The 24,522-nt window shown below is 40.4% G+C and overlaps 1 protein-coding gene and 1 non-coding gene across 25 annotated transcripts in view; one reads left to right on the top strand and one right to left on the bottom strand.

The window, feature by feature from the left end:
- APBB2 (amyloid beta precursor protein binding family B member 2) overlaps nucleotides 1-24,522 on the top strand; it is a 408,181-nt gene that overhangs the window by 130,829 nt on the left and 252,830 nt on the right. For 20 of the 24 annotated variants that reach the window (XM_078003304.1, XM_078003321.1, XM_078003307.1 and 17 more), the window contains one exon: nucleotides 24,140-24,254. The exons of the other annotated variants lie outside the window; for them this stretch is intronic. In XM_078003304.1, coding sequence (XP_077859430.1) covers nucleotides 24,209-24,254 — 46 coding nt within the window. In that variant the 5' untranslated portion in view covers nucleotides 24,140-24,208. The remainder of the gene's footprint in view (nucleotides 1-24,139; nucleotides 24,255-24,522) is intronic. 24 annotated transcript variants of the gene reach the window in all.
- Nucleotides 4,512-4,614, bottom strand: LOC114678483 (U6 spliceosomal RNA). The gene has a single exon (XR_003729929.1). It is a non-coding gene; the product is annotated as a U6 spliceosomal RNA (small nuclear RNA).

Raw genomic sequence — 24,522 nt, 5'->3', positions numbered from 1 at the left:
CTGCCAGCATTGTGATAGCTCTTTGGGGACTCTGCTTTCCCATTTTCCATTCCATCCCTCATCTGGAAACATGTCCTTAATTCCCTAGAGAAGATAGAAGTTGAGTTTATGACTTTAAAAAAAAACACAAACTGCTAGTTATGGCAGTCATAGACCTATTCCTCACTGGGCTCTCTACTGGACTGCCTCTCTGGTTTAGACCATCCAGTCCCTGCCTTCAGAAGTGACTGTCAGCACAGCTAGATGTAGAATCTAGGCATCAAAGAGAATGAGACCCTGAAAGAGGGAGGATTTCCTCCTTCCTTCTCCCACGTCTTTCCTTGCTAGTTTCCATTTCTTATCTCAGGATCTGCTTCTTCCCAGGATAATTGACAATGGAAAGTACACCTCTCACAGTGCAGATTCTAGCCCCTTTCCACAGGGCTGGGATGGCAATAGCCACAGCTGTCAAAAAGTCTAGTATCAGTACGAAAGCTCCCCATATAATCCTGGGAGGTTCCTTTGCTAGGGCAGGGGTTAGTTGATTAACCATAGTGTTTGTATACTGATGTGGTCAAGAGTCTTTGAGAAACCACTTTGTAGTGACCTTTTCATCAACAGACTAAGGTAGTACTCCTGACCTTTAGCTCAGGAGTTTGATTAGAGAAGATAGAGGAATGCAGGAAACCTGAATTACAGTCATGGTTGTGCCACCTCCTTATGTGACCTTGGAGACATCAGGTACCTCTTCTGCAGTCCTCATTTTCTTATCCATTAAGTGGTTTCACATGTAACAGGATTTTTAAGGTCCTTGTCAATCACGAATTCTATGAATCTATAATAACTCCTAAAAGTACCTCATACAAGTTTTGAATAGATTCAACTTGTCTGTATCTGATGATGATGGTTACCATTCTTAACATTGCCTTGGTTTGTGACTGCAGCTATTTTGTGGAGGTCCACGCATCTATTGCTGGAAAAGGCTATCCCCCCGTTATTTGTTATTATACTGCTCTCTGATGATTATAAGCTCAACAAGTCTCCCCTGTGATTGTCTTATGTAAAATGTCCCACTGTAGGCCTGAGTATTAGTGATGGTACCACTTTGTTTAAAATATTGGGTTCTGGCTGGGCACAGTGGCTCACACATGTAATCCCAGCACTTTGGGAGGCTGAGGCAGGCAGATCACTTGAGGTCAGGAGTTTGAGACCAGCCTGACCATCATGGTGAAACCCCATCTCTACTAAAAAATACAAAAAAAAAAAAAAAAAAATTAGCCAGGCATGGCAGTGCATGCTTGTAATCCTAGGAATGCGGGAGGCTGAGTTGGAAGGATCACTTGAACCTGGGAGGTGGAGGTTGCAGTGAGCCAAGATTGTGCCACTGTACTCCAGTCTGGGTGAGACAGCAAGACTCCATCTCAAAAGAAAAGAAAAAAAAAATTGAATCCTCTGTATCTGAATGGATTTAATAGCTTCTGATTTGTGATGTTGAATATACTTTATAGATTAAATAGAGGTGATTGTTGATAAGTTTTAAGGTATATTTCAAAAGAGAATAAATGCTGATTTTTCTGTTTCTACAGAAAACATCATTGGTGTTTTAATAGGAATTGCATTGCTTTAAGTAGTATAGATGACTTAACAATATTAAGTGTTCTAATCTATGAACACAGGATGTCTTTCCATTCATTTTTTATTTCATCAATATTTATTTATTTATTTTTTAGAGGAAGGGCCTCAGTCTGTCTCCCAGACTGGAGTGCAGTGGTGTGATCACAATTCTCTATAGCTTTGAACTCCTGGGCTCAAGCAATCCTCCTACCTCAGCCTCCTGAGTAGCTAAGACTATAGATACATGCCACCATGCCCAGCCTTTTCCATTTATTTGATTTTTATGTTATTCTAACAGGTTTTTTTTTTCATGTGGAATTTTTAAGGGTTTCTACCTGTGAGATTATGTCATCTGCAAACAAAGATAATTTTACTTTTTGCTTTCCAATTTAGGTGAATTTTTTTTCTTGCCAAATTGTTCTGGCTAGGACTTCTACTACTATGTTGATAAGAAGTGGTGAAAGTGGACATTCTTTTCTTCCTTTTGATCTTACAGGAAAAGCTTTCAGTCATTAACCATTGAGTATGCTATTAGCTGTGGGTTTTTCATATATGACCTTTATTATGCTGAGATAGTTTCCTTCTATTCCTAATTTGTTGAGTCTTTTTTATCATGAAAGATTGCTAAATTTTGTCAAATGCTCTTTCTGTATCAAATGAGATGATGATGATGATGTGTTTTTTCCTCTTTGTTCTGTTAATGTGGTGCATTTCATTGATCAATTTTCATATGTTGAACTATCCTTGCATTCCAGGTATAAGTCCCACTTGATAATGGTGGATAATCCTTTCAATAAACTGTTGAATTTGGTTTAGTATTCTTTTGCTAGGGATTTTTGCACAATTTTCATGAGAAATAATGGTTTGCAGTTTTCTTTTTCTTTTTCTTTTTTTTTTTTTTTTGAGACGGAGTCTCGCTCTGTCGCCCAGGCTGGAGTGCAGTGGCCGGATCTCAGCTCACTGCAAGCTCCGCCTCCCGGGTTTACGCCATTCTCCCGCCTCAGCCTCCCGAGTAGCTGGGACTACAGGCGCCCGCCAACTCACCCGGCTAGTTTTTTGTATTTTTTAGTAGAGACGGGGTTTCACCGTGTTAGCCAGGATGGTCTCGATCTCCTGACCTTGTGATCCGCCCATCTCGGCCTCCCAAAGTGCTGGGATTACAGGCTTGAGCCACCGCGCCCAGCCCCGCAGTTTTCTTTTTCTTAATAGTGTAATTGTTTTTCTTTGGTATCAGGGTAATGCTGGTCTGATAGGAGTTTGAAAGTGTTCCTTCTTCAGTTTTTTGGAGTTGTTGAGAAAGATTGATGTTAATTCTTCTTTAAATGTTTGATAGAATTCAGCCGTGAAGCCGTCTCTCTTTGACTTTTCTTTGTTGGGAGGTTTTTGATTACTAATCAATGTCTCTACTAGTTATAGATCTGTTCAGGTTTTTTATTTTTTCATGATTCAGTTTTGGTAGGTTTTGTGTTTAGGAATTTGTTCTTTTCATATAGGTTATCTAATTTGTTGGTAATTATACTCCTATAATCCTTTTGATTGCTGTAGAAACAGTAGTAATGTCCCCTTTTTCACTTCTAATTTTAGTTAGTCTTCTTTTTCTCAGTCTACCTACAGGAGTGTCAATTTTATCAGTCTTTTCAAAGAACCGCCTCTTGGTTTTGTTGATTTTTCTGGGAGGTTGGCTTTTATGACTTTCATTTATAAATTATTATTATACAAATCATCATAGATTATTTCAGTATTAGACTTCAGTTTTCTTGTTTTTGTAGTTTGGCAATGAAAAAGGCACCTTTACCTTACATATGTAGATGCATGAAGGGTTTAAATAATCAGCACTTTAAAATAATGAACTTGAATGTCTCTGCCATTTTTTGTTCCTTGGATAATGCCTTTGTCTTACTACTTATTGTAGTTTGTTCTTATTATTTGTTGCATTATTGTGGTTACACTCTCATGGATAGTTAAGGTAGTGTCCCATGATTTGATAACCAACTGGAAAGTTTCTTATGTTTTCTTCATGCTGAACTGCTAAAAGTTTAGGTGACATTAATTAATTGTCATAATTATATTAAATGAAAAGCCAAAGAGTGAACTTAGGGAGAAAAGCTTAGAGGACCGGTGGTCTGAAAATTACAAATTTTAATTCTGATTTTCTGAATCATGATATTCCACTGAACATGTAGACTCATTACCTCTCTACACCGTATTTGATGTTACTGTAATTCAGTGAGTGACCTTCTCTGTGATTATGTGCCATAGGCAGTTTTAGTCTTTTTTTTTTTTTTGAGACAGAGCATGTAAAAAAATTGATGTTATTGTAATTCAGTGAGTGACCTCTGTGATTATGTGCCATAGGCAGTTTCAGTCTTTTATTTATTTATTTATTTTGAGATGGAGTCTCCCTCTGTCGCCTAGGCTGGAGTGCAGTGGCGCAATTTTGGCTCACTGCAAGCTCCACCTCCCGGGTTCATGCCATTCTCCTGACTCAGCCTCCCAATTAGCTGGGACTAGAGGTGTGCACCACCACGACTGACCAATTTTTTTGTATTTTTTAGTGGTGATGGGGTTTCGCTATGTTAGCCAGGATGGTCTCAGTCTCCTGACTTTGTGATCCACCCACCTCAGCCTCCCAAAGTGCTGGGATTACAGGCGTGAGCCACTATGCCTGGCTGTCAGCTTCAGTCTTATTTTCAAGGGAATGCCACTCAAACAAATCATTTAATGACTTACTTTATACTGAAGCTGAGAATCTTGTTCAGGCTTCTTGGCTTACTTTAATTTCTCCCTTCATTTCTTCCCTGCTCCTCAGAAGTCAAGAATTTTCTAGTTATGTTTTCTTTTTTAAAAAAAAATTAACAAAGATTATATATATTCAAGGAGTACAACATAATGCTTTGATATATGTGTATGTACTGATTAAAAATATGGAATGCTTCACAAATTCGCGTTTTATCCTTGTGCAGGGACCATGCTAATCTTCTCTGTATTATTCTGATTTTAGTATATGTGCTGTCAAAGCAAGCAATTCTGTTTCTTTTTGATAATTCATTTACTCAATTCTTTTGGACCAGAAACATTTTATCTCAGAGGCATGATGAACACTTGTCCTCTGTGGTGCAATGTCTTGTGTATTTTATTTTCAGAATTCTTACATAAAACTTCTATTTGTGAATCAAGCCATTTATTTCCTTTTTTCTTTCTTTCTTTCTTTCTTTTCTTTTTTTTTTGAGACTGAATTTCACTCTTATTGCCCAGGCTGAAATGCTCACTGCAACCTCCGCCTCCTGGGTTCGAGTGAGTCTCCTGCCTCAGCCTCCTGAGCAGCTGGGATTACAGGCATGCGCCACCAAGCCCGGTTAATTTTGTATTTTCAGTAGAGACAGGGTTTCTCTATGTTGGTCAGGCTGGTCTTGAACTCCCAACCTCAGGTGATCCGCCCATCTCGGCCTCCCAAAGGGCTGGGATTACAGGCGTGAGCCACCATGCCCAGCCTGTTTCTTTAAGAGATTTCTATCAAAGTTTTCATAGATTTATTAGTTTGTTATCTAGTCACTACAAATGATCACTTTTTTACAAATAAAATATTTTTATATTACAACTTTATAATACGTATTTTTATTGATTCTAAGACATATATCTTTTCACATTTTAATATCTTTGAAATTTGATATATCTTGCAATCACTGACATTTTACAGCTATGATTGGCAGCATTTTTATTTTTATTATTATTTTTAAGGCCTATGAATGTAACATAACTTTTATTTTTATTAATAGTACGTAAAATACTGGTGTATCTTCTAGTCAGTAGCAGTTAGATTTGGTGAAATAAGTTCCTGTTAATGATCACTGTAATAATTACTGTTAGAAACTTACTGTGAAACTTCTACCTTTACAACAGGACCTGTAAATGGCAATGTAACAGTTGTTGTTGTTCTTTTTTTTTTTTTGAGACGGAGTCTGTCTCCAGGCTGGAGTGCAGTGGCGTGATCTCAGCTCACTGCAACCTCCACTTCCTGGGTTCAAGTGATTCTCCTGCCTTAGCCCCTGAGTAGCTGGGACTATAGGTGTGGGCCACCATGCTCAGCTAATTTTTGTGTTTTTAGTAGAGATGGGGTTTCACCATGTTGGCCAGGATGGTCTTGATCTTTTAACCTAGTGATCCGCCTGCCTTGGCCTCTGAAAGTGCTGGGATTACAGGTGTGAGCCACCACACCCGTCCACAATGTAGCAGTTCTACAAAAAGTTTAGAGTGGAAAAAAAATCACCTGTAAGCCATAAACCTATATACTTTAACAAATATATTTTGTATGTATTTCATTCTAGTCTTTTTACATGTGTACATATTTTTATCCGTTTGTAGCTATAGCATACATACTACTTTGGTCTACTCATTTTTTATTCCTGTTATATCTTAATTTCTCTCTGTTTCAGGCCTTCATATTTGTCTTATTTATTTACTTATTTATTTATTGAGACAAAGTCTTGTTCAGTTGCCCAGGCTGGAGTGCAGTGGGACGATCTCTCCTCACTGCAACCTCCGCCTCCCCGGTTCACACCCTTCTCTTGCCTCAACTTCCCAAGTAGCTGGGACAACAGGCGCCCGCCACCATGCCCAGCTAATTTTTTGTATTTTTAGTAGATACGGGGTTTCACCGTGTTAGCCAGAATGGTCTCGATCTCCTGACCTCAAGTGATCTGCCCGCCTTGGCCTCCCATAATGCTGGGATTACAGGAGTGAGCCACCGTGCGCAGCCTGTCATTTTTAATAGTTCCATAATCTATCAGTGTATGACCGTAATAAAACTGCGTGCCGCCCAGGTGCTGAAAATTTAGATTGTTGCCATTTTTCCTTTTGTGAATAATGCTTCAATTAACAACTTTTAAAATTAATTTTATCATTAATTTTGGCCATTTGTTTTATGAAATATAACTTTGGAGAGGATCTCTTTAGCCCAGGGGTTTGAAGCTGCAGGGAGCTCTGGTTGCATCATTGTACTTCAGCCTGGGTGACAGAGCAGGACCCCCAAGTCTTAAAAAAAAAAAAAAAAGGAAGAAAGAAAGAAAGGAAGAAACATAACTTTGTAGAAGCCTCCTGAACTGTGTTTTGCTGTGAAGAATCAATCTTTATATTCAAATAAATCCAAATTAACAGCTGCTATTATAACACTGTTCATTCATTCATTCATTCATTCATTCATTCAACTATGTATTCACCAAGAATACATTGGATCATTATGCGTTCTGTAGGTTCCAAGAGCTCAGGAATCAAAGTTAAATAGGACATCCCGCGATGTTTGATATTTTGTTGTATAGTGGGAGACTTAGACTTATCAAAAATAAATACTGTGTGTTGAGGGATGTTGGAAAGATAAAGGTTAAAGTTTCTTAGTTGCATGTAATTTACTTTGAGAGGATTGTTGATTGGTATTCTTTTAAGATAGGAGGTGTGGACATATCATGTTACATTTTTAAAATGTGTCTAATAGGTTTATCTGACAGAAAATGGCTCCACCTGACCTATCCAACTTCCTTTTAAGTCTAAACCTGCATTCTGTGATGTATGTGATCCAATGTTTGTATAGAGTTCGGTGTCATGTTCCTCCAACATACTAAGTTCCCTGTTGCCAGTAACTGTGTCCCATGTCTTTTTCCTTTCTATACCTGCTACAATCTGCTGTGTTTGTAGTAGGTGTCAAAGTATCAGTAGTTCATTTGATTTGATTTTAATTGTACTTTTTTAAATGAATGACAATATTTCACTAATTTATACTTTCCTTAGAACTTCATTGACTATCAGTTTGCATTCTATGATCAATGCACTTTTAATTCTGTCTTGTCATATTTGTTTAGTTAAAAAAGTTTCAAGTTAAGAAGATGGTTGAAAGATTATATAATCCCATAGAGATTTTTATAGTAAAAGTTTAAAATTCTGGTACTTGTGATGGTTGGAAGTAGAACCTTCACTGGACAGGGTAAAACCCCTCTGTATAAATTTTTGGAGGCTGCCTTAAGGCTTCGTTGAGATGGAAAAAATTTTTACATAACTAAATATCAAATCAGGCATTCGATACAGTGAATATGTTTTGGAAATAGCCATTTATGGTTCTAGCATTAAAAGGTCATTAGCAAGCTATGAATTTACCTCCTTTATACTCGTGCATTACAAAGTGGACCCAATTTTTAAACTTCCCAAGAAGGTATTCTGGAAACAGCTTTTGAGAATGATTTCTTGAGATTTTTTTTTCCATTTCTGAAACCTGAATAGAATTGTGCTGTGTTCTTTGCAGAGCTGTGGTGATTAGATTGTACAGTTTCACAGACGTGTACACACACACACACACACACACTGCTGTGCGAACCACTGTCCTGTTGTGTGATCTTCAAATGAAACAAGGGAGGAATAATCTGGGATTGACTGAGATAAATTTATCTCAGCTCTTCAAAATACAATGTGAGCATAGCGTAACTCACTTGGACAGCTGTGGAATGAAACTCTTGTTTTAGTGGCCATTAGCTATTTCAAGAGAACTGACTACATAGAAGAATGTATGGTAAAGATAGTTTGGCAATTGATGGAATTTGAAGTAGCATTTACAGGCTGAGGCAAGTGGATCACCTGAGGTCAGGAGTTTGAGGCCAGCCTGGCCAACATGGTGAAACTCCTAAAATACAAAAATATCTCCTAAATACAAAATATCTCCTAAAATACAAAAATCTCTCCTAAAAATACAAAAATTAGCCTGGTGTGGTGGCAGGCACCTGTGGTTCTGGCTACTCTGGAGGCTGAGGCAGAAGAATCTCTTGAACCTGGGAGGCGGAGGTTGTGGTGAGGAAAGATCATGCCGCTCAGTCTAAAAAAAAAGTAGCATTTACATCACCAACTGAAATTAAATAATTTTCCCCCAAGGTGATGTGTAGCCTGACTCTTGTGACTGAGGGATTGATCTGTTGACAAATCTTTATGAAATAACACCACAGGAGGGAAAATTATATGCAGGCATCAAGCTTTGCACTTATTTTACAAGCCCTCTTTATCGGGTTTGTATGATCTCATGTACAGCTAACAAAAGGTTACTTCTTTGTCATGAAAGCCATCCTCAGTTTTCAGAGACAGTGGGGCACCACAGAGACTTTCCTTCTCTGCGTCCACATTTCTGGTAATGTCATTACTGCATTTGACTCTTTTATGAAGCCCTTTTGGTCACATCAACAGTGCATTCTAAGCTATCTATCTTAACTTCTAGCTTTGTCTGTAAGATTTGTGTGGTTAGCCTGAGGCATATGCAGATAAATTGCCCAGGTTCAGTGTTCTCAGATTTGGAACTAAATGTGCCACAGAACACTGAATCGATGGGTGCAGCTTTTCAGCAATATTGATGTTTCTACAGTTGAATGTAAATCTTTGGATGCCTTAGTTTGCATTTTCATAGTCATGTGTAGTTCCTGACCACTGGTTTTCAAACTGCCTCGTCTCTCTGAAAGCTGTGTTTAAGTGGAAAGACAAAGAAAATTGTTCTTCCCCACCTACTGCTCTTCTGCCCACTCACAACAGTAAGAATCGTGAGTGTGTTTCTGGCCACATGCAAACAGTGGCAGCTCCCCATTCACAAGCTGCTTACATTTCCAGAGTGAGGTGGTTGTGAAGTCAATTAGTGGTGTAGAACTTTGAATGGGTTGGCTAATGGTAGAAACTAATATAAAGAGTAGATGAGCTGGCCGGGCGCGGTGGCTCACACCTGTAATCCCAGCACTTTGGGAGGCCAAGGCAGGTGGATCACAAGGTCAAGAGATCGAGACCATCCTGGTCAACATGGTGAAACCCCCGTCTCTACTAAAAATACAAAAATTAGCTGGGTGTAGTGGCGTGCGCCTGTAGTTCCAGTTACTTGGGAGACTGAGGCAGGAGAATCACTTGAGCCTGGGAGGTGGAGGTTGCCATGAGCCGAGATTGCACCACTGCACTCCAGCCTGGTGACAGAACGAGACTCTGTGTCAAAAAAAAAAAGAGCCTACCAAAACTTTGATCACCTTTAATGTTCCAGAAACAGTTTTAATTGTTTCTTAAAACATAACCTTCCCCCATGTTTCTCTGTGGAAAAGCTTCTTAGTTCTGCTTGGAAATCTTATGAAACAAACATTTCATTGTTAACTTCGATAGATGGCTACCTATCTCTACCTGTGTATCCCGGAGCAGTGTATCAGTCAGGGTTCTTGGATAGAAGCAACAGAGACTAGCTGAATAGTTTAAGCAAAGAAGTAATTTATTGAGAAGATATTGGGTACATTCTGAATTTACCAGAAGTTGGGGGAAAGGACAGGCACGAAATAGAGACTACACAGCCAGATTCATAGCCAAGGTCATACAATAAGATTAGTTCTATGTCGGGTAGACCCTGTCACTGAACACTGGACATTGGTGTTCATGCTGACCATCTCTTCAGGATCGGACACTTGGCACCAGCTCTGTCACTTCAGCCTTTGCTGCCTCTGAGCAGTGAGTGTTGTTGCCATTGCCCTCACCCATGATAATTTCCTCCTGCTCCTGCCTCTTTGTGTCTCTGGTTCTAGATTCATGGTTGACCAAGGCTAAGCCATGTGCAAGCCTTGACTGCAAGACACTCTGGGAATGTTAGTGTCTAGCCATTTTTGCTTCTGTGTTGAGAGATGTGCTCTCATCAGAACTCACATGATGAGGAATTCCCTAAATATGGTGGAACAGAGTTTAGATGCTGGCTGTTGCCAATCCTTCTTCCCCCATAAGGATATAACTCACCATAAGAAGCTTCAGTAAGGACTCTGGTAGAAGGGGAGATGTTGCAGCGGCCAAGGTGTTTATCCATATGAAGCTGTGGTTAATGAACTCTATCTAAGATGGCCAGTTGTTCTTTGCGCGCTGGTGTCCAGGGTCCCCTTCACTATGTGTTAACTAAAGCTAGAGGTGTGAAGATTTAGGCATATTGGACCTCACATCGTGGTCCTTAAATAACAAGATGTACTAAATTGAATTTTAACAATAGGAGTAACTAGGAGGAGCAGATTAAGATTTATCTGTTTCCTTGTTTATAGTAGAAAATGAAATTTCACATTATCAATTTGTCTTATACAGTTGGACGGTTTATATGTTTCATTGATCAACTTCTACCCTTTCAAAAGTTCATTTTTCAATTGCAGTTATACTTGTATATAGCTTACAAATTCTTGCCCACAGATTTGCATTGCCGTTTTCCACTTCTTAGAAGCAACTACTCTTCAGTTCATTTAGCTCTTCTTTTGGTATTTACTTCCTTGTAACAGATTAATATGCATATATTGGTAATTCTGGATTTTTTTTTTCCATTTTAGGCATTAAACATGAATTCCATTGAGGAGGAGAAGGGTTTAGCTTTCTTTTATTCTTCTTCCATTAAATACCTGCCCCGTACTCTCTAAGATAGTTATATCTCAGTTTGTTTTCACTGTAAATGCTTTTCACAGCTGAGCTATGCAGGATACTGTGATTTTATTTTCTTTCTTGTATAGCACGTTAAAATTTTGTTGCTTGGCCGGTCGCGGTGGCTCAAACCTGTAATCCCAGCACTTTGGGAGGCCGAGACGGGCGGATCACGAGGTCAGGAGATTGAGACCATCCTGGCTAACACGGTGAAACCCTGTCTCTGCTAAAAAATACAAAAAAACTAGCCGGGCGAGGTGGCGGGTGCCTGTAGTCCCAGCTACTCAGGAGGCTGAGGTGGGAGAATGGCGTAAACCTGGGAGGTGGAGCTTGCAGTGAGCCGAGATCGAGCCACTGCACTCCAGCCTGGGTGACAGAGTGAGACTCCGTCCCCCTCCCCCCAAAAAAAAAATTTTGTTGCTTAGTATTCTATTTATATACTGCTTATTTATCCCCAAATTCTCAAATAAGGTCAAACACAATAGCACATCTCTTGGTTCTTATGTGTGTGCATGTGACATTTTTCTTGGGCTCTCTGCTTGCTCACTCTGTTCTGGACTGTTTACTCTTGAGGCCTGTGCACAGCTGTTGACCTGGAATTTGTCCTCACCAATCACATTGGGAATTCTTGATTGACCTGTTTACTGGATGTAATCTCTTTTGGTTTTGACCCTCTTTTGGGGAGGCACATTGCCTGGCTGCTTTGTGAGAAAGCGTGTGTAGATGGAATTTTTTTGAGATCTGGCATGTGTCAAAATATCATTTGGTCTCCCCTTACATATGATTGATATCTAATTTAAAGTTGGAGATTACTTTCCTTGGGAGTTGAGAGGGCTTGTTCCATTTTCTTCTGCTTCCAATTTTGTTACAGAATTGTTGCATGTTCTTCTGACTATATTTACTTGTTATATGTCTTGTTTCTTTTCTTTTTGGATGCTTTTAGGCTATTTAAAAATCCCCCAGTGTTCTGAGCTTTCCTTGTAATATACCTTGGTATGTCACTTTTTCATTCATTGTGAAGACTGTTCTCTCTTTTTTGGAGCTCCTGTTTGTCAGATGCTGGAACTCTTGGATTTTTCCTCCAACGTAATTATTGTGTTTTTTTGTTTTTTTGTTTTTTTTAAATCCCTGGCTGTGTATGGACTCACACCTGTAATCCCAGCATTCTGGGAGGTCAAGGTGGGAGGATTGCCTGAGCCCAGGGGTTCCAGACAAGCCTGGGCAACATAGTGAGTCCTTATCTCTTCCAAAAAAAAAAGAAAGAACTGGATGTGGTGATATGCGCCTGTAATCCTAGTTACTTGGGAAGTTGAGGTGGGAGAATCGCTTGAGCCTAAGGATTCGAATTTGCAGTGAGCTATGATTATGCCACTGCACTCCAGCCTGGGCCACAGAGCAAGACTTTGTCTCAAAAAAAAAAAAAAAAAAAATCCTGATTTTTATCCTTGTATCTTTTTGTTCTACTTTAGGGGAACGTTTACCTCTATTATCTATTAACCTCTCTGTTGATTTTTTTATTTCTGTGATTATAATATTAATTCCTAGGAGCTTTTTCTTATTCTCACAATATCTCTATTTTACAGCATCCATTCTTTATTGCTTTGTGGATGCAATATATTTTACCCTGTTGGGGTTCTTAATTATGTATATTTGAAGTCTTCTCCCTGCATTGACCCTGTTCCCTCCTGAAGTTCCTATCTGTCATGCTGGACCCTATTTCACACGTTTGGTGTTCATCTTGTTGTCTTTATTCATGAGAAGGCACTGAGCAAGGCTTTGTCAATTGGTGGCCTCGCATAGGATGACCACCTCTTTTCAGAAGTCGCCTTCCAGTTTTGGTATCTGTAGATCTCTTTTCTTGGGAAGGTTAGTTTCTCCAGAAGTCTCCAGTACCAATCTCCTACTGGCCAGTGCTCTGGGAACCCAGCAGAGGAAGGGGCTGTGGAGTGCATAGCTCCACTTAGTCCTTCTCTTTTTCAGTTGGTCCCTCCACCCAGTCAGTGTTCCTATTGTCAGAACAGTGCACATCCTCTCAAGTTTAACCTTTGCTGAGGTGGGAGGAGGGGCATAGCAAGCTTCATGGTTTAGCAAGGATATGGAGTTTTACTCCTTAAAATGACTTGCAAGCAATCCCCCAATTTTCAGTGCCATCTCCACCCTGTCTTCTCATCCAAACCCCACTTAACCGTGTCTTAACTTGCACTTTCCTCAGGTTCTTTGCTGCATACTGGCTTGTTACTTCCTGACAATTCTGTCTGTAGACGTTTAAGTTTTGTCTGCCTCTGCTTTGAAAATTCACTCATCATTGGGCCAGTTGTTTTCGATTTTCCAAAAATGTTTTCCATGAATTTTGTCCTCCTGCATTCTCTTTCTTCTCATGAACTTATCTCTGCCTTTCACTTACTGTCATTTAGGGGTGGTTTTGGGAGAGAATGGAGATAAGCACAGGATTGTTATCTATCACATGTAATTGATAATCCCTGCTGATCAACTTGTGAGATTTCAGTTCAATTTAGATATGTGGTCGTCTGGTCCATTAAGGAAGGGTTCATTTGGTTACTCTGTACTTTTCAGTTTTGTTCGGAGATTATTACTCTCACTGTCAAAATGAACTAAGTGATACTATTTCTTGGTTTGAGAATATACTAGAAAAAAAGGTCAGTTATCTCTAAAGTATACATTCCAAGTCTGACCTCAAACCTAGGCACAAGCTAACATAGTATTTCCACCATTACAAAAAATAATGACCTTCATTGCCTGGAGCCATAATCACAGTTGGGTGATTTCCTATTAGATCTATTTCTTAGATTTCCTATTAGCTTGACTTGAGTTGGGTCCAAGCTGGAAAAAAACATTCTTTTCTAAGAGCCACTTTATTCAGTAGTCCTAGTTATGTTCTGTAGGGAACTGAGCTTCCGTGAGGCATGTCTGTAGATTCCGTGAATAATGTTGGACCTTGATATTCTTCTCCATTCCCTTGCTCAAACCACCCAGAGTACCTCTTACAAAATGCAGAAAGTTTTATGTGCCAGAAGCTTACATCATTGAACACGTAAACACCACAGCAGAATCAAGGCCAAATATTGTCTTTCAACTTTTTTTCTTAAATTTCATTAATACTTCAATTTTAGGAATAACAGCTGATTTATTAAAATTATGTTTAATATATTATTAACATGTATCAAAGATTACTGAAAAATTATTTTTGGGTCTTGTTCAACCATTGTAAAGTCAAAGGGCAATCAATTCAAATTTTAAAGGTTTTGTATGACTGTAGGGGAATCTGATGTGATTTCTTTTGTTTTGTTTGTTTTTTTGGAGACAGAGTGTCACTCTTGTCGCCCAGGCTGGAGTGCAGTGTCCCGAACACGACTCATTGCAGCATCGCCCTCCTGGACTGAAGCAGCCCTCCTGCCTCAGCCCCCCAAGTAACTGGGATTACAGGCACATGGCCAGATACTTTTTTGTAGAGACGAGTTTTGCCATGTTTCTCAGGCTTGTCTTGAATTCCTGGGCTCAGGTGATCCACTTACCATGGCCTCCCAAAATGCTGGGATTACAGGCATGAGCCACCACGCTGGGCCTGATCTAATTTCTAATCTAGACTTTATGAAAATCCTTTAAAAAAATAATAATATTTACCTTCATATGGTAGAATTAGTATTTTTCTGTTTCAGACACCTCATGTTCTTTGTTGATAAATCAAGATTGAGAGTATGTGGAAGTTCTGAGATGAAATCTTTCTATTTGCAGGTTCCTCTTGTCACCATGATAAAGAGTGCTGGGGCATCTGTTTTGTGCTAAAGCTAACTAGAAGTGTCGCTGCTCTGAGCAACAGGCGGGAAGTACTTCTGTCCTTAAAACCAAAAATAGATGCTCTTTCTCATTATCATAGCTCAAATGATCATCTTTTTTAATGAGATGGGCACATCCCTTGTGGTTTTCACAGATTTAATGATCAGATTATTTAATGCAGAGCTTGGGGAAAAACAGCTCTGGTAAGATAGATGATGGAAATTTTACTGGAAGCAAAAATAACAACTTTATTCCTTCTTTTTCTTTCTGCTAATGTTTTCAACCTCTTATTCCTTTGTTTGTTTAGAGATGGTCTTGCTATGTCACCCAGGCTGAAGTGCAGTGGCACCATCATAGCTCACTGCAGCCTTGAACTCCTGGGCTCAAGCAGTCCTCCTGCCTTAGCCTCCCAAGTAGTTGAGACTACAGGCATGGGCCATAATACCTGACTTGCTTGCATATTGACTGACTGCTTAATTGATGAGATGAGGTCTTGCTATGTTGCCCAGGCTGGTCTTGAACTACTGGCTTCAAGTGATCCTACTACCTCAGCTTCCCAAATGCTGAGATTACAGGTGTGGGCCACCTCACTGGGCCTCCTGCTGTTTTTTAAAAAATTATTATTAATTATTTTTCATGATTCTTAAAGGCATTTACTTTTCTTATTTTAATATATTGGTACGTTTACACATTTCTCACTATATTTTAACTTCAAGAGACCATTACCAGGGAGAAAAAAAATTATTTGTAAGGAGAGTTGGATGTGTCAGGATTTAGGTATACTGTATGTAGTCTGACTTGCTTTGGACAACTCTGCGAAGTATTGTGTATTAGTATGTTGGCAGCTGGAAGGAGAAAAATTGCTTCTTTGCTGATTTTAGAAAGTTCTGTTTGTATTTCTGAAAGTAAGACAAGAAACAAAAAGAATAGAAGAAATTTAAGGGAAATAATGTATGTGAAGGTGCCTTGTAAACTGCTAAATTACATTACAGCTCTTAGTTACAGTTATTGCAAGGGTTGAACTTAAAGTGAGAAAATAAGTTCCACAAAGATGCTATAAAGAAAAATGGGAAAAAGAGAAAAGAACTTGAATAGGAAGTTGTTAAGAGAAAACAAAATGGGAAAATGATAATGGGGAATTTTTACATTCTAGTGTTTTTTTTTACTCTGAAAATTCAGTAGTAGTTGTTCTTCCTATATGAGCAGTGAAGTTAAAAATATTTATTAGCCAAAAATAATGTTCTATGGAAATAATTTGGAAAAAGAATCTTATCTGAGGTTGCGAGAGTTGGATGGAAACTACTAGGCACAAGACCTTATCAGGTCTAAATAAAGATCTGTGTGTTGTAGGGGGTTATGTACTTAATTAAGGTGTAATTCACATCTGTAGATCTCTTCTGAGCCTTTCCTTTCGTTCTCATTCATACCTTTGCAAGGCTGATATCCTTAGCCCATTTTACAGATGAGGCTTAGAAGGCTAATTGATTTGCCCATAGCTACTTAATGTATGCAGTGGTAAAGGCCTACCCCTTCTTCAGGTTCTGAGTTTGTTCCCACATTTCTAGAATCTTCACATCAGGGCAACTGGTTTTGTTGTGTTTCTGGAGATTCTGCTTATTGAATTTCTCCAAAGGAGGTGCTTGTTAAATCACAGTGGTCACTTAGAAATAACACACTCCGGGCAGGTTTTAGGCTTGGCTAAATCACTTCAAATGAGTTCTGCTTAAGAAACACTGTTTGAATTCCCTAAGAACCAAGAAATAAACAAAAAAGGCATCACAACAGAGGCCGTGCCCTGTGCCCTTCAGATCTTATCTGGAGCTTGGTATTTTAAGTTTTGTTCTCTTGTACTTCATTATTTTATCTGAATTCCAAAATTGTAGCTGAGTTGAAGAAGGGAAAGGTTGGTACTGTGACAGAAATGAGATGCAACTCTTTAGGGCAAAGGAGAGGAGATAGCCAGACTACGAAAGGCAGACAAATATCCCCAAAGCCTAGCAGCCATCTGCCTTTGAGTAGAGGAATAAACAGCCCTCTGTTGCCTCAGAAGCTTCTGAGAACAGCTGTCTTGCCACTGGCCTTTAATGGGCAGGTTAAACCCAGTTACCAGCAGGATACACACAAAGCCAACCTTACACTCTCTCCCTCTATTCGCCATCAGTTTATCTCCAACTCAGACCTTGACTCTAATCAGCCACAGCTCTTGACTTCAGACCTGGCTCTGTAACTTGGATTTCCCCTTGAGCTCTCCAGAGTGTACTTATATCTGTGCTCTCCCTGTTGTGAGAACTTCAGCAGTCTCTTCCTTTTGATTCTCATTGCACCCTGTGCCTTAGTAGTAACTCCCCATCCAGCTCTCTTTGTGGTGGTAGAAACCCAGCTCCTGCCCAGTAACTGCTGCCACTCCTTTTCCTTGGAGTTAGTATTCTCATGTTCCAGCAGAGCAAGTAATTTATAGTCATGTTGATGATCCTGTGTCACCAAAGATTAATCACATTCTGGATTCTCTGAAGAAGGCATTACCTTTTAGAAAAAAAAATTAATCTGCTATGGTTGAAATTAAACCCATTTTGATACCTAAATGGGTAATCCCTCAACTGTTTTGAAAATCATAATCATTTTCAATGTCTTATTCTTTGAGATTTTTAAAATTTTTATTTATTTTATTTTATTTTATTTTTTGAGACAGTCTCTCGCTCTGTCACCCAGGCTGGAGTGCAGTGGCATGATCTCTGCTCACTGCAACCTCTGCCTCCTGGGTTCAAGTGATTCTCCTGCCTCAGCCTCACAAGTAGGAGAGATTACAGGCACCTGCCACCATGCCCGGCTAATTTTTGTATTTTTGGTAGAGACGGGGTTTGCCATGTTGGCCAGGCTGGTCTTGAGCTCCTGACCTCAGGTGATCTGCCTGTCTTGGCCTCCCAAAGTGCTAGGATTATAGGTGTGAGCCACTGTGCCCGGCCTATTCCTGGAGATTTTAAAAAGCAGAAATTATATTGTACTGTAACTGCAGAATGATGCAGAGAATTATAATTATTGAATTATAGAATATATTATTTTGGAAGAGCATAAGCAACCTTTTAGATAGCTTGCGTCACCTTTCTATTAATAAATGTTGCTTTAAGCAAAGCCATTTAAAATTTTTTTGTGTACAAATTTATCTTTTAGGTCAACAACAGGAAATGCTTAAGCAGAGCTATTATATATCTTAAAAATAGTGAAATGAGCATAGTAGAATTAGTGGCCCTGTTGACATGAAATGTTTACTTTGGAGAGAATTCTTGGCATTTTTGTCCCACATCAGCATAATAAGAACTTGTAGGAGAGGAGGGAAGCATTAATGTATTTGTTGAGGATTAATGACCTTGTAGAGCATTTGTGGTAGTGAATATATTATGGCTAGTACCGTAAATGTAGTAATTAAAAAGCTGCACACTAAACACTTTGTAGACTGGCAAATATATTCCCTTCCTTTCCTTGATGGCTTGCATTCAAGTGAGTAGCGTATATTTATCTTGCTCTTAGCGTTCTTAAGAGTAGAAAGAAGTCTCAAAGATTGGTTTCCTTCCCAAGATATTGCTACTCAGATGGACACGATCAGATTTGATGTTCTCAGGATCAAGTTATTTTTTAACAATTCAGAAAAATGTCACATGGTACATACTAATAAAAAAAACTGTTCCTCACCTTTGGAAGCTTTATTATTAAAGTTACTTTTAGACGAATATTACCTTGTGTTGCTGCGTAATATAAAATGTGTTCAGGCCAGGCATGGTGGCTCACGCCTGTAGTCCCAGCACTTTGGGAGGCCAAGGCAGGTGGATCGCTTGAGGTCAGGAGCTCAAGACAAACCTGGTCAATGTGGTAAAATCCTGTCTCTACTAAAAATACAAAAATTAGTCAGGTGTGTTGGTGCACGCCTGTAATCCCAGCTACTCGCGTGTCTGAGATGTAAGAATCACTTGAACCCGGGAGGCGGAGGTTGAAGTGAGCCGAGATTGCACCACTGCACTCCAGCCTGGGGGACAGGAGTGAAAGAAACCGTCTTAAATAAATAAATAAATAAGTAAAATAAAATAAAATAAAATGTGTTCAGTATGATCATGATACCTCAGGGCTTCTTTTATTATAAAAGAAGTAAAATCGTGAGTAATAGAAATATATATTAGGACTAAAACAGACTTGCAACCAAGGTGAATTTTTAAAATTTTCAAGGAAGCGAGACTTGGTTATCTCATGACTATTTATCTTATTGCTCCAGCGGGTTAAACCTAAGCGGGTTGTGTGAATGAGCATCTGGGAGGAGAGGCACCATGCTGTGAGAGTAATGATGTCCTGTCCTTCACAGGGGAGGATGACAAAGAAGGCAGACAGATGTAAAGTCTGCAATTTCTATTGCTTTGTGTCCTCAAAATGTTCATACCCATCTATTTTCCCATTTAAGAGGCATCTTGTTTTTCATACTTTCTGAATCCTCCCACTTAACATGCAGTATTTACTTACAAGTTCTTATTTATGAGTTCATAAAGATTTTCTTCTGTGAAAAGTAAGTGCAGCTGAATGTGATTTGCAGCTTTGCTTTGAGTCAGTTAGGGTAGGAAAAGAAGAAATAGAAAGACTATTTCTGTTCTCACCATTTAATTGGCCTCCTTACCTCCTAGTTGTGAAAGCTCTTCACTAATGTATTGGTTTATTGATTTATTTCACATTTATTGACTGCTTACTACATCCTATGCCCCGAGGATACAGAGATGGTCCAGTTAGTAGGCATCTGATGCCTTTGAAACCACCTCTGTCCTGACTGACTTCAGTGCAGATAGCATTGGTTCTAAAATCCTTTCAAGTTCCAGAAATGGCCTGGATCTTGTTCCTGTTAACAGAATAGACAAACTGCAGAGCAGGCTTAGAGTTTTTGAGATCACAAAGGCTATCTGGGGAACCTAAAAGCTGCTTTTCCAGGTGTTTTCCATTGCATCGGGTTTCTAATGAATCTTGCTCTTTTGGCATTACTGGGATACTTTCCAAGTATAAAGTCACTCCACTCCATTTCTGAATTGGCTAAAATCCTAGATGGAAAAGCGTTCAGGAGATCACAGTGGAATGGCACAACTGCTGTTTTAAGAGGCAGCTAGGAAGTCTCAGTAGCAGGTGCCACTGCGAACCCATTCTCCCCTCCTTCTTTCCTTTACTTTCAAATGTCTGCCTGTTTTTCATTTTCAGTAGTTTATCCATGGTAGGAAGGACTTTTGAATTGGAGCAATTCAAGAAGCTTTCTAAGATGGTGGGTAGGGCTGGGTGCGGTGGCTCATGCCTGTAATCCCAGCACTTTGGGAGGCCAAGGTGGGCAGATCCCAAGGTCAAGAGATTGAGATCATCCTGGCCAACATGGCGAAACCCCATCTCTACTAAAAATACAAAAATTAGCTGGGTGTGGTGACACGTGCCTGTAATCCCAGCTTCTCGGGAGACTGAGGCAGCAAAATTGCTTGAACCAGGGAGTCGGAGGTTGCAGTGAGCTGAGATCACGCCATTGCACTCCAGCCTGGCAACAGAGCGAGACTCCATCTTTAAAAAAAAAAAAAAGATGGCCGGGCGCGGTGGCTCAAGCCTGTAATCCCAGCACTTTGGGAGGCCGAGACGGGCGGATCACGAGGTCAGGAGATCGAGACCATCCTGGCTGACACAGTGAAACCCCGTCTCTACTAAAAAATATACAAAAAAACTAGCCGGGCGAGGTGGCAGGCGCCTGTAGTCCCAGCTACTCGGGAGGCTGAGGCCGGAGAATGGCGTGAACCCGGGAGGCGGAGCTTGCAGTGAGCCAAGATCACGCCACTGCACTCCAGCCTGGGCGGCAGAGCGAGACTCTGTCTCAAAAAAAAAAAAAAAAAAAAAAAGATGGCGGGTAATAGTTTTGCTTAGTGAAACTATATGTACACCTTTGGAAATGTTGACACCCAAAACCCAAGATCATTTTAAGAAAAAACATCTTCCAGATCTTTTGCTTATATAGTGTTTTGTTTTGTTTTGTTTTGTTTTGTTTTGTTTTTTGAGACGGAGTCTCGCTCTGTCGCCCAGGCTGGAGTGCCGTGGCCGGATCTCAGCTCACTGCAAGCTCCGCCTCACGGTTTTACGCCATTCTCCTGCCTCAGCCTCCCGAGTAGCTGGGAGTACAGGCACCCGCCACCTCGCCCGGCTAGTTTTTTGTATTTTTTAGTAGAGACGGGGTTTCACCGTGTTAGCCAGGATGGTCTCGATCTCCTGACCTCGTGATCCGCCCGTCTCAGCCTCCCAAAGTGCTGGGATTACAGGCTTGAGCCACCGCGCCGGGCCTTATATAGTATTTTTTGATACTCTGAAGTTCTACTCTTAGGGGTAGAACTTATAAATGCTCTTTTCTGTCTTGGTACAAACTGCCTTGTTTGTTTGTGTACCTTAAAACAGACTTAGACTACTTTAATTTTGGGGGATAGCTTGCCAGAAACCAAGAATTTCATGATCCATGTCCTCAGACCATTTACTTGTCACATCATTCTCAACAAAGAGACTTTGCCGACCATTTTCTGAAAACATTGATGCCATTTGGTCTATTGCCTCCAAATTCCCAATACTGTTCATTATGACCTTATTATAGCCAGATTTATCTTTCCAGTAGCCCCCCCTTACCCAGTTTCATTTCTGTGATTGCAGTTTCCTGCAGTACAGTACACTAAGATAGCTATGAGAAATAGAGACCACATTCACCTGCTCTATTTTATTATTAGGTATCATTGTTAATCTCTTTACCGTGCCTAATTTATAAATTAAACTTTATCACAGGTACATACTTGTGGGAAAAAACATAGTATAGCTAGATAGGGCTTGGTTCTATCCATGGTTTCAGGCATGCATCCCCCATGGATAAAGGGGAGCTACTGTACTTTCCTTCTAATATCAGAGGGTTGTGGACTCCCCTTCTTCTTCAAGGTCAGCCCCTTCATCTGTACTCCTGACCCTTTGGCCCACCTCTTTTGAGATCTCAGACCATCTTTACCTCTTCCCTCTTGGACTTTCAGCCCCTCCCTCTGAACTGCGTCTTTCAGCCTGTAGCCATGTGCTATGAGCACTTAGTCTCTTCCAGCAGCCATGCATTCCCCTTCCTGGGCTCTTCTACTTGCTCTCTTGATTCTGTTATCTCTGCCTCCACCAGGTGTTATCTCAGCTCTCCATCAAGGTGGACAGTGACTTCTTAAATGCCAAATCCAAAGGTATATTTTTCATTTTTTATCTTTGTTCATCTCTTTCTATCCCGTGTACCTCTCTGCCATTCTTCCTGGGTCGTCTTCAAAAGATGGTTTTCCTCTGCACATTCTATTGTGTGTGTTCTCCAGGATTCTGCACTGATCGTGTAATGTTCTCCTTCTGTCCATGTTCCTGCAGTGACGCCACTCACTGACACGATCTCTGCTCCCCACTATGTTGTAATCGCTTTTATGCCTTTATGTTTTTCTCAGGCTGCTTCTCCAGGCTTTACGCTCAAGAATATCTCAGTATCCCCACCTGAATCTTCCATGCTTCAATTTCTCTCTCTCTCTTTTTTTCTTTTTTTTGAGATGGAGTTTCACTCTTGTTGCCCAGGCTGGAGTGCAATGGCATAATCTCGGCTTACCACAACCTCTGCCTCCTGGGTTCAAGCGATTTTCCTGCCTCAGCCTCCTGAATAGCTGGTATTACAGGCATGTGTCACCATGCCCATGCCAGTTAATTTAGTATTTTCAGTAGAGACAGGGTTTCTCCATGTTCGGGCTGGTCCCGAACTCCCGACCTCAGGTGATCCGCCTGCCTTGGCCTCCCAAAGTGTTGGGATTACAGACGTGAGCCACTGACGCCTCAATTTCTAATGCCCCAAACTAAATTCCTTGTATTCCTTATTTCTTCTCCTATATTCTCTACCTTGGTTGTCACTACCATTCATCCACATGTAATAAACCTAGAGTTCCGCTTTGAGTTTCTGGATGGTTCCAAGTACTAATTCTTCTCTCCCCTTCTCTATCTACTTCTGTTGCCCTAATCTCCAGCCTTTCCTTCTCCCTGAATGATTGTAACAACCGAACAGGTCTCCCTGCCTCTACCCTGCCCCCTTCAAGTCCACCCAGAGAATCATACATCTGAAACCCAGATCTGACCCCTCAGTGGCTGTTTACACCCAGGATAAAGTCAGAGTTCTTTGAGATGTGTACATGGTTGCCATCTGGCTCCAGGCTTATTTTCTGGCCTCATTCTGCAGGCCTCACTCTAGAGAGTGGCCAGCAATTCTGGACTATACCATGCGGTTTCTTACCTTCCCTTTTTCTATTGCCTTGTCTTGCATCCCTAGCATGGCTAACTCCTACCCAGCCTTAGGACATGCTAGGCACCCCTTTTTCTTGGAAGCGCTCCCTGACCTGTCCATTTCTGGACTAGACACACCCTTGCTTGATATAAAGCTCAATGATTTTGCTCATCCCATAACCCTATAGTGGCCAGTTTGTGTGCATCCTTTGGCTCCCCTAGACTTCACTTTCCTTAGAGACAGAGATGGTGTCTTATTCATCTTTGTAGCTCCAGTGCTTAGCATGGTGCTGGGTGTATAGTAGGTGTTCTGCATATGTTTTTTAAATAAAAAATCAACAGTGACAGTAAATCGACTTGATGGCCACAAAAAAGGGCAAAAATAATTTCTGCATAGGAGTCAGCCTTAGAAGGGAGCATGAAGGGGCTTCTGCAGTGCAGATAATGTTCTGGTTTTGATCTGGTGTGTTTTCAGTTTAGGAAAATACATTGAGCTCTCCATTGTGGTGTGTGCATTTTCTATATGTTATACGTCACTGAAAATATTTTTTTTTCCCCAATCAGCGCGACATCTAACCTCCCCAATACAGAAAAACAATTTTCTTCCTTACAAGCTTTTACAGTTTTACAGGATTTTAGTTCAGATGTCACAGCAAAGAGCCAGGCAGTGCCATTCCTTGATGTTAAGGAAGAATGGAAAAACATCAGGCAAATGCAGGTGGGATTGCCTGGACTTTTGATGGGGGCCAGTGAGGGCCAGCCCTGGTCGCTGGAAGCGACCTGTGCCTCTGTCACACTTATTGCAGGGCCCACATGCTAATCATCAGCAAGCCCTGGGCCTGCCTGCAGTGACAGGGAGACTTCATCTTGCATGCGACTATGAATAATTCATAAACATGGTTATCTGGAAATTTGTGGTCATCATTAGCATTTTAATGAAAAAAAAATGCTGTCATTATCCTAAGTCTCTGTTTTGTTTCTACCTTTTTTTTTTTGTCTCCCCCTACCGCAGCTAACCATCTCAGTCTTTCCTGAGGACTTGGGAACTGCAGAGGCCCCTACCAATGTGTTGACTGTCACTATGGGCAGACGGTACCCGGAGGCTCACTGTCGTCCAGGCAGCTCATGTATGTATGGGATCAGTCTCTCTCTTGCTTTTTTCCCTTTAATTTTCATTGTAGAATATCACAGAGTCCTGAATTGGTAAAAGCTTTAAAGGTTTAAATAAGGATGTTTAGCAATACAAGAGAATGGATTGCTCTAGGGTAATTTTGAATATTGCATGGTAAGAAATGTTACCTAAATTAGGATTTTTGTAATCAAGTGGCCCTATAAGACCAGAATTGTATATCAACAGTCTCCTTTTTCTGTTTCAGTGCATCCATTCTTTTTTTC

The sequence above is a fragment of the Macaca mulatta genome, chromosome 5, assembly GCF_049350105.2.
Source record: "Macaca mulatta isolate MMU2019108-1 chromosome 5, T2T-MMU8v2.0, whole genome shotgun sequence".
NCBI classification, from domain to species: domain Eukaryota; kingdom Metazoa; phylum Chordata; class Mammalia; order Primates; family Cercopithecidae; genus Macaca; species Macaca mulatta.
The sequence above is the reverse complement of the archived record's forward strand: the minus strand, read 5'-3'. Positions and strand labels throughout refer to the sequence as shown.